The sequence below is a fragment of the Pongo pygmaeus genome, chromosome 6, assembly GCF_028885625.2.
Source record: "Pongo pygmaeus isolate AG05252 chromosome 6, NHGRI_mPonPyg2-v2.0_pri, whole genome shotgun sequence".
In the NCBI taxonomy this organism is placed as follows: Eukaryota; Metazoa; Chordata; class Mammalia; order Primates; family Hominidae; genus Pongo; species Pongo pygmaeus.
Genome location: NC_072379.2, coordinates 80,154,846 through 80,165,175, shown reverse-complemented (window position 1 = coordinate 80,165,175; position 10,330 = coordinate 80,154,846). Strand labels below are relative to the sequence as shown.

The following is a 10,330-nucleotide window of genomic DNA, read 5'->3' as shown; positions in this document are numbered from 1 at the left end:
CTAAGGCCAAAAGAAATCAGAGATGCATGAGAATTTCCAAATTCAGGATTATTTAAGAACAACATAGAGAAAAAAACTCCTGGTTTGAGTTGCAAAAATTTATTTCTTTTATGCAATATACTAAAAAATCATAATTAATTGAAAAATATAATACTTCATATGTAAAGGGGAGAAAACTACTCCACCAAACATGTCACATCTTTTAATTCATTTAGAGATCAAAGAAATGTGTCTGCCAGGCAACCAAGGGCTCATGGAAAGCTGTGGTTTCTGTACAAATGCTATTTGTCTAATATTTTGTGCTGTTAATGACTGTCCCATTAGCATCTTCACTATACTTATTTTCATAGAAAGGAGAAACATATGATTTATAGAGCCCTTTAGTGACAAGGGTGAGGATCCTACACACTATGTTGCTGGTTTCCTAGTCTTCAGCAAGAAAGTGTAGGAGAGAAGCAAAAAACGTCCTGTTCAGCCCCTGCTCCTGGATGTGGCAAGGAAGAGGAGTTACCCAGCTTGAAACAAAAAAAATCCTAAGTCTGACACACAATGTCATGTTGAAATTCCCCTTTCTCCAAAATGTAAAATAAATCTGCTTCCATCTTCTAAAATACTATGGGACTAAACATCCTTTTGTTATGCTAAGGAAAAGCCAGTATTCACGTTGATTTAGAAGAGGGATGTTCTGGTTATAGAAAGATGCTGTCTCAGAAACACTTAAATACTATTAAGCTAGAAATAGAGGGGAAAATAATGCTTCCCCGCATCTCCCCTCAAGTGTAGTACTCCTTTTTTAGCCTGATTTCCGACGAAATGTCTGAATGCCTACAGTTATTTGGCCATCTTCAAAAGTGCAACTTATCCTGACGTCTCGAGGGACGGAAAAGTTACCGAAGTCCAAGGAATGAGTCACTTTGCTCAAATTTGATGAGTAATATCAGGTGTCATGAAACCCAGTTTCGAAGGAGAGGGGAGGGGGCGTCAGATCTGCAGACGGAAGCAGGCCGCTCCGGATTGGATGGCGAGACCTTGATTTTCCTAAATTTGCGTCATTTAGAACCCAATTGGGTCCAGATGTTATGGGCATCGACGAGTTACCGTCTCGGAAACTCTCAATCACGCAAGCGAAAGGAGAGGAGGCGGCTAATTAAATATTGAGCAGAAAGTCGCGTGGGGAGAATGTCACGTGGGTCTGGAGGCTCAAGGAGGCTGGGATAAATACCGCAAGGCACTGAGCAGGCGAAAGAGCGCGCTCGGACCTCCTTCCCGGCCGCAGCCACCGAGAGTGCGGAGCGACCAGCGTGCGCTCGGAGGAACCAGAGGAACTCAGCACCCCGCGGGACTGTCCGTAGCAGTAAGTGCCCGCGCGGTGCTGGCCGCCGCTGCCCGGGTCACCCCGCCCCGCATCTGTCCGAGGTGGCCGCGCTGGGTGCGCCGCGGCAGCGAGGGACAGTGGGGAGACTGGCTTCCCAAACGCCAACGCCCCTCTTTGTCTTCCACCTGCAGAGTTTCCTGGGTTGAAGGTGTGGGTTGGTGGGTTAGGGGGCTGGGGGAGTTGGGATTCAGGGAGAAGAGGGTTGGAGAATCTTTGGGACGCGATTCTCTCGCCTAACGGGTACAGGTGAGACTTTAGTCCTTATGTTTTTGATCTTGGTTCATCCGTTGTGGGGCAGAAAATTCTGTTGCTTTAATTCTTGGATAACCACCCCTAGTAGATATATTATTTCTCTCTTTGGTGTCTTCTCCCCCTACCCCTTCCCAGAAATCCAACATGAAAATCCTCGTGGCCTTGGCAGTCTTTTTTCTTGTCTCCACTCAGCTGTTTGCAGAAGAAATAGGAGCCAATGATGATCTGAATTACTGGTCCGACTGGTCCGACAGCGACCAGATCAAGGTGAGGCCCCTTCCCAGGACGGCCCGCACCCTTCTTCCTGGGCTCGGGAGCTGTCACCTTCCCACTCAACAGCACCCTAGTTAATGTGGCAGGCACCGCAATCGCGGCAAGAGGCAGCGGATGCGTCCGAGAGGATGGAAAGGGGCACTATTTCCCGGGTTCCTCACGGGATTTTGTGCCCACGATTCAAGTTTCTTCCCGAGGGCTGCACCGTCCGGCCCAGGAACTCCCTGCAGCAGGGATGCCCCCCGGATGAGCCCGAGATCCTCACAAGACGGGAAATCTCGTAAGATTTCATCCTCCAGGAACTGGGATTTCGGGGGCTCCAGTCCATTTGCACTGCCCTAGCGTCTGGGCACGGGCAGAGGAGGGCGTCTTGGTCGCGGGCAGCAGCGGGCACACGCGCAAGCTGCAGGTGGATTGGAGGGCCGGAGGCTGGAGGGAAGTTAATTTCCTGCCTTCACGTTTGTTTTGCGGACCTGAGAATGTAGCCTGAAGTTTCCCTTTAGAAACTTGTAGGCTACAGGAGCTGGGGAGCGCGCCTCGGGAAAACGGTGAAAGTCATCTGTAAAGCGTTGTCACCCTTCCCCACCGGAGCCCCAGCCCCAGATCCCACACACCTGTGTGCATTTAGGGCGGTAAGGACTCTACAAAGCCGGCACCGAGACAAGACAAAGTCAGGTGGCGGCGCAGCAGATGAAGGAAGGTCCCCGGGCTGGGAGGAAAGAGCGGAAAGCGCTCGAAGCTTGAAGACGCCAAGCCAGCTGCTAACTCGCCCTGGCAGGCTTGCAGGGGGCGGGACGCGAGTTCGGCGGGGAGGGCGCAGAGAGGGAGCGCCTCGGGAGGGACCCCGCTCAGCCCGAGCGTGCGGAAGGCTGCCTCCCCACGCCTCGGGCCGGAGTACAGCGGGAAGGGCTCGGGTTGCTGGGTGCCTCGCTCTGGTTGCCTTACACGCCCTTTGTCCGTGCTTTTGTCCCCCAGGAGGAACTGCCGGAGCCCTTTGAGCATCTTCTGCAGAGAATCGCCCGGAGACCCAAGCCTCAGCAGTTCTTTGGATTAATGGGCAAACGGGATGCTGGTGAGATAGACGACCGTCCCTAGGTGTCTTGGGCAGCCCGCCCTGTCTGCTCACTCCTTCCTGGAGTACCCCAGGGTCTCTCGCTCTGAATAGAGATTTCCACTCCAAGAGGGGTGTAATTCCCCAGGCGCGACATTGGCCCACACCGCACTAAGGCACGCACGGGCCCGCGGGGGGAGGGAAAGATCTGGTTCGCAAGCCTCACTGTATTCTAGTGACGCGCTCCCTCGACTAAAGATCCAAACTGACAAAGGGAAGGCATGGGCCTCCAGGGGTAGTACTGCGGATGATCCAAGTGCATGTGGAACAGGATTTTATAGCATTCCCTGAGGTGAGAGTAGATTTGTCTTGGGATAGAAATATCGTTTCCTTGAATTCATCGCACGCTCAGTGGAACATGTAGTTAATGACAATTCGTCTCTTGTCAGATTCCTCAATTGAAAAACAAGTGGCCCTGTTAAAGGCTCTTTATGGTAAACATTCCTATAAATCTTTATTTTACTATTGTGAAAGCACATGTAGGAAAGTGAAATAAAATCTTTTATGGGCTGAAATACAAGATCTGGATCATGCCTGTTTAATAAAGAGATGGATTTGTGCACTCTCTCTGTCTCTCTCTCTCTCTCTGTCACTCTCTCTCAGTCTCTCCCTCTTTCTCTCTCTCTCTCAGTGGGTGGCCAGCCTTGAAGGTGGGATGTGTTACAGTCTTATAGTTAATAAGAGGCCTCAGAAGTCTCATAGTCCTAGGTTTGAATCCCATAGAAGGCACTTAATAAAAATTCCATTTGTTTAAATATTTAGTTTTTATGATTAATAATTTGTTTAGCATTTATGGTTCTGCTTCATTCCTCAGGATAATATATAGATAGAAAATGTTACATATTTTGAGAATCAAATTATTTTATAAAAGATATAATATAGCATCTTTAAAAACAAATCTATATGTGCTTGCTAATTTTATCTTTCTTCTAGGACATGGCCAGATCTCTCACAAAAGTAAGTTCAAAATTATTTTGACATTTATCAAATTTAAATGTAAAATTATATTGATAAATTTATCTTACCTTATTTTCTGTCATGACTCTAGGGCTTAATATGTTTAATGAAGACAATATAAGAATGGGGGAGATTCATATTACATCCAGAATATGGTTGTTTAGACATATTGTACTTAGCAAAGAGATGCATTATATTAAAAAAGAAAAAAATGTCTTTTAAGTCCCTTCAATTGTTAGTTTTAGATAAGAATTTCAATCCTAGGATTAGAAATCTACCATACACATTTCTTCCCACCCATCCACCCCCTAAGCTTACTTTCACTGTAAACAAACAAACAAACAAACAAACACGAAACCCCCACAAGCATTTATAGGCATCTCCTAACTCATTTTAGTATGCTTGGTCCAATAATGATGTCATTTATTAGGGTCATCCAGCAGCCAATTAAATGGAATGAGCGAGTGAATATGAGTAGAGAATCCATACTAAAAATGAAGATGGGTAGACATGCAGTTTTTTAATCCCCTAATTGAATGGGAAAACTCGATCAGTAAAACATTTCTTAGGGCAGCAAAGATGGCAAAATTGTGGTATGTGAAGGTCATTAAATTTGTTTCTCAGTTAATGGAACCGGAGTTGACAAGAAGTGGCAAGGGTCTATCTTCATCATATTGTCCACTCACGTACCCTGTCGTGGATTTGGTTCATTGGGTGGCAGAGCAGGCCACATTAACGTAGCAGCTCTATTCTCAACTATTAAAATAAAAGCCAAGAGAAATTCTCTCACTAGCATTAAAATAGTAACCTTTCCAAAGAGTTCATCTTTGAAAAATAAATAAATAGTATTCATATTTACTTTCTAAGGATTTGACTTTGAAGGGAATTACATATAAAAATTCTATGTAATAAAAAATGTACTCTGTTCATGTGAAAACTAATACACTTTTCTGAAAGGAGTATCTTTTAATATCCAATAAAATAAAAACAGTGACCTTTTAGAAGATTATAATCATCAAGGAAAGGAATCTGATTTAATTAAGGTCTACTTGCTGAGAAGTACAACTTATTAATAACACAAGGAAATATGCTTGGATATTTCACTCTCACACAAATGTGAAACTGACTTCCTAAAAAATCAAACCTAGCTCAAATAACAATATTTTATATAAAATATTTTAGACCCTTACATAACAGATAAAATATATGAATAAAGAGTGCTTGCTAATATTAAATATAGAATTAAGAAAAGTGGTTTCATTGTATTGTTTTAGTGTAATTTATAAAACTTTTAAGGAATCTTTATTTCTTCAGTCTCACCAAAACTTGAAGTAGATAGATATTTATTATACAGACATATATTCAGAAGCTTGCTTTGTTCTAGTTATAATAGTTTGTCTCCTCAAAGATATACATATTAAAATACCCCTAAATGTATTTTTCCAGGACATAAAACAGATTCCTTTGTTGGACTAATGGGCAAAAGAGCTTTAAATTCTGGTATGTATGAAATTATGACTGAAAATAGACAGTATCTCAAATCTATTTCTATTTTTTTCTAAGACATAGTTTTAAAATATTAAAAAGGAGCAGTAGATATAAAAATGAGTATTATGGTGAAAAAATTTAATTGTTGTACTTGTAACCACAAATTGATTTATAGCTGGTTAAGCTAATATTACCACAGTATCTGTCTATTTCTCTCCAATTACCATTCTTACCAGTGTCTGCCCCATTTAATCATTACCAACCTGAATCTTTGGGTTAGTACTATATTCTTTCCTGTAGATCTGTTAAATAAGCCTTGTTTAACCTTACTGAACTAAGGGGGAGTGAGGAGTGCAGGGAAAAATGAGGCTGATTTTCACTTGTTATCAAAGTAATTTGAAAGTTTTACAAGACTTTACATTTGGCAATCTTCCAACAAAAATAAATTCACAAAACAAATTCTTTATGCAAATTAATCACTTTTTATGAAGTTGTAGAAATTCAAAATCTAAACATCCTGATGGATGTTGGAGAGGACAAAAGTGGTATGGTTTATTCCAGTACTTTCAAAAAGGAACACAATTAAATATTCTTGAGTGTTATAAATTGGTTCTGGCTATAAACTCATTAGAGAGAAAGGATGCCACAATTCTCATTTTAATTCTGAACAACTTTTTCATATGATATAAAGGCTGCAGGTTTCCTTCTCTTCAGTTTCCATCTTCTTTGTAAATACCATGTATATATATCTGAAAACCATTATTAGTTAACTCATTCATCACACTGATTTCAAGGTAAATAACCCCTAGATCATTTTAATAGAAGCTCACTTTTTGTTAAGAACTTATAGCTCTTACCTCTAGGGCTTCTTGGAAAAGCTATTCAAATTCTATTTTGCCTTCAGTGAAAATAGAATTAAAATACTAAATATGTTATTAATTAGAAAGTAATCAGCAGCTGTCTTACTCATTTAGAATATTTCCAGTTTCTAGACAATCTATAAGATGTGCTGGCTTAATCCTTAATTATCTGGATCCTAGGAAAAATAATTATCCTAGTGTGTTTTAATGGAGATTTTTTTCTTTATTGTGAAATGTAAGACTTGGGTACATTAAATAAAACCACTTTCTGTGGGGCAAAAATCAAAACCCGCAACAGAAAAAAAAAAAGTTAACACAATCTGGGCTACAGCAGAAGCCAGAGAATATATTCATATAATTGAAAAGTTCTAAGTGTTTCATAATTGACCTTTTGATACAAAATTTCCAGTAAATCTGGAATTTGAAGTTCTTGGTGTTGAAGTCCGCAGGACAAGCTATCCTAGTGTTCTTATTGGGTCCCCACTTTCTATTTAGACACTACCTTTGCATCTTCTCACCAGTCATTTTGGGCTGCTGAAGTGTAAAAGTGTAAGAAATTATCAATGTGCCTTAATGAAAAACTTGCAATTGTTTTATTAATATGTATTATTTTCCCACTTTTGGAAATGAAGTATAAATTTAAACCACAATGGCTTTTATTTGTATCAATACATACTAGTCCTCACTTAACTGTAGTTTTCTTGATAATCATATTAGTCATCAACTTACCATTTCCAGAATTGATATAGGTTTCAGAACATGCTTAACTTTACAAATGTAGATATTGTACAAGTTAGAACAGATTAAATACAATTAGATGTACTTAAAATAATAACATAATTATAAGTAGTGATAAATAGAATCACTGTAATAAATCAGGATCAATTTATAACTAAATCTTTGTTCCTCCATTTTAGTTAAGAAAATATAAATAGGTGAAAAATGGGCAAAAATGTGATATGATCCACAGTCAGTCAGGGATCTTTTTATGTACCTCATTGAGGCAAGGTTATCATAGCCTTAATCTACAGCCCTCTGATCTTTACCCACTCATGGTCAGGGACCCCTTTGACAATCTGATAAATCTAGATAGATGCCCTTTCCCAGAGAAACCATCATCAGCTCATACACTCAAAAATTTATATCAGGCTTCAAAGGGTTCAAAGACCAGGTAAGAAACTCTGCTTCCATGTAAGAGGACATTATGTTCCAGCTAAATCACTGTCTGTCTTTAGTTGGTTTACATTAGCTTTCATCTAATTTCTCTGAGGAATAGAGTCATATTACCTAAAGCTTGTCAGAGACTGAACTTGGGCTATTCATCCTGTTCCTAATATAATCAAACCAGAATGAGAAATAAACTGTTTCCTTCCCTCAAGCCTGTCCAGTGTTGGCTCAGACTGTTCTGCCTCACAAGTGCATACTTAATTGATGTAAAATATGCAGCTTATTGTTAACCGCACTTAAAGGATAGTTGGGTGTTTAAGACCAGTATTAAAAGAGGGAAGTGATAACACTGGTGCCTTTACCTGCCTTCTCTGTCAACAAATCTTCTCACTGAGGAAACTGTTTAGAGTAGCACCTATTATTCCTACAGATCCTTCACAGATCTTTCCACTGTTTCTGTTTACATTCAGTATTTTATACAGGCCATACTGAATTTCAAAAAGCATAGTAGTTCCACTATACCATACGTCTAAGTCTATAAGGTATTAGTTAAGGATGAAAAATATCCCAAAATATTTTTATCGCAACAGTCTGATTTTTACCCCTTTGTGGTTACAGATCCCTTTGTGGTTACAGATATATTAAATTAAATATATAATTTAATATATATTAAATATATAATTTAATTATATATTTATTTTATTTAATTATATATTTATAATTTAATATATATTAATTATATATTTAATATATATTAAATTATATATTTAATATATACTAAATTATATAATTAATATATATTAAATTATATATAATATAATATATAATATAATATACAATTTTGGCATTTTTTGGCCAGATAATCAATGTATTTAAATTACTTGCTAGCTATATGTTAAATACCTTTGGAAGCAATAATTAATCCTTCACAGGCCATTAAGATGCTAGTGAAAAGTTAAACAGTATGGTATTTAGATGGCTCAACTGACTTACCTATGGTAAATGGGCTGTTTTTAGTCTTGAGGGCAATCCATCACTGGGAGGTATCCACAAGGTAGGAAGAGACCCCTACACAATTAGATGCCCCTTGAGCAGAGATCAGCAAACTTTTCCTGAAAAGAAACAGATTATAAATATTTTAGGCTTTGTGAGCCATGTAATCTCTGTTGCAACTACCCAAATCTGTTATTTTAGGCCAAAGCAGCCATAGACAATATGTAAATGAATGAGTGTGTCTGTATTCCTATAAACCTATTTACAAGAACAAATGGTATTCTAGATTTGGCCCATGGTCTCTGCTAGAATAAAAGTCCCACATTTTGTTTTTATCCTACTAGTATTCCTGGTTATTTTAGGCATTGTCGTTTCTATAATTCACTGTGGGTATCTGCTACTGCTTGAGAAAGCTGCTGAGAATCAACACTGCAATATATTGTGGAAATATGCTTTGGGGCACCAAGTATATGATGAATGATGAATGAAACAGAGTTCTGTGGTTAGATCATTTCCAATCAGGATAGAGACTGAGGCAGGATTGGAAGATGTGCAGATAACATTCTTAGAAATACTTCTATGGAGGGAAAATGTCATTATGAGTTTAAAATAAATTACCATATGCCCTGAACTTCAGTTGTGTAACTCCCTTAGTGAATTCACTTAAAAAACACTTTATCTCTTCTTTGTTTTCAGTGGCTTATGAAAGGAGTGCAATGCAGAATTATGAAAGAAGACGTTAATAAACTACTTAATATTATTTATTCAGCTTCATTTGTGTCAATGGCAATGGAAGGTAAATTAAGACATGCACTATGAGGAATAATAATTTATTTAATAACAATTGTTTGGGGTTGAAAATTCAAAAAGTGTTTATTTTTCATATTGTGCCAATATGTATTGTAAACATGTGTTTTAATTCCAATATGATGACTCCCTTAAAATAGAAATAAGTGGTTATTTCTCAGCAAAGCACAGTGTTAAATGAAATTGTAAAACCTGTCAATGATACAGTCCCTAAAGAAAAAAATCATTGCTTTGAAGCAGTCGTGTCAGCTACTGCGGAAAGGGAAGGAAACTCCTGACAGTCTTGTGCTTTTCCTATTTGTTTTCACAGTGAAAATGTACTGAGATTTTGGTATTACACTATATTTGTATCTCTGAAGCATGTTTCATGTTTTGTGACTATATAGAGATGTTTTTAAAAGTTTTAATGTGATTCTAATGTCTTCATTTCATTGTATGATGCGTTGTGATAGCTAACATTTTAAATAAAACAAAAAATATCTTGAAGATTTTTGTCACATTCTTTTATTAACATTATGTCCAATTAGCAGTCTTTCCTTTAATAGGTGAAATAGGTTCAAAGTGGTTTTGTCTAAAATGCAATTTCTCTCTCTGTCATGCACTTTTTTTGCTAAATCATTTGTCATGAGATCATTTATGAAGAACACAATTGCGTTTTGCATTCCAAAGACTAAAGGCTAAGTTGTGGTTTTATATGCTTTTAATTCCTTTTTTACAAATACAATAGTAATCTATTTCAAAGATATATTTCACTGATTATTTTCTTGTTGAGTAAAACATCAGCTCACTACCATTTCAGCCCTGCTCAGAGCCCAGGTATAAATGCATCAGTGCCTGAGTCTCACTAGAATTAAGATAGCAAATCAAATTCTCACAAAGATTGTCGGAAGATGATACAGAAAGATGAGGTGTTGATAATAGGGCAACACCCTCACAGCAAAAATAAGAACTCCTTTCCAGCATTTCTAAGAAGTGCCTGTGAATTGCTAATACCTATAACACTCTCTGTCTGATAGAAGCACATGCATCAGGAATAAATACCAAGCA

At 38.4% G+C, this 10,330-nt stretch overlaps 1 protein-coding gene across 4 annotated transcripts; it reads left to right on the top strand.

Annotated features, from left to right (window-relative positions):
* The first annotated feature begins 1,113 nt into the window (after positions 1–1,113).
* TAC1 (tachykinin precursor 1) lies at positions 1,114–9,769 on the top strand. 4 transcript variants are annotated; one of them, XM_063667551.1, is made up of 8 exons: positions 1,118–1,354; positions 1,763–1,894; positions 2,404–2,532; positions 2,876–2,972; positions 3,401–3,445; positions 3,945–3,968; positions 5,415–5,468; positions 9,173–9,769. In XM_063667551.1, the coding sequence occupies exons 2-8, from the start codon at positions 1,772–1,774 to the stop codon at positions 9,217–9,219; spliced, it is 519 nt and encodes a 172-aa protein (XP_063523621.1). In that variant the 5' UTR covers positions 1,118–1,354; positions 1,763–1,771; the 3' UTR covers positions 9,220–9,769. The 4 variants fall into 4 exon arrangements, with proteins under 4 accessions (XP_063523622.1, XP_063523621.1, XP_054352844.1 ...); XM_063667552.1 differs by lacking the exon at positions 3,401–3,445 and having other exon boundaries at positions 1,114–1,354; XM_054496868.2 differs by lacking the exon at positions 2,404–2,532 and having other exon boundaries at positions 1,125–1,354.
* The last annotated feature ends 561 nt before the right edge of the window (positions 9,770–10,330 follow it).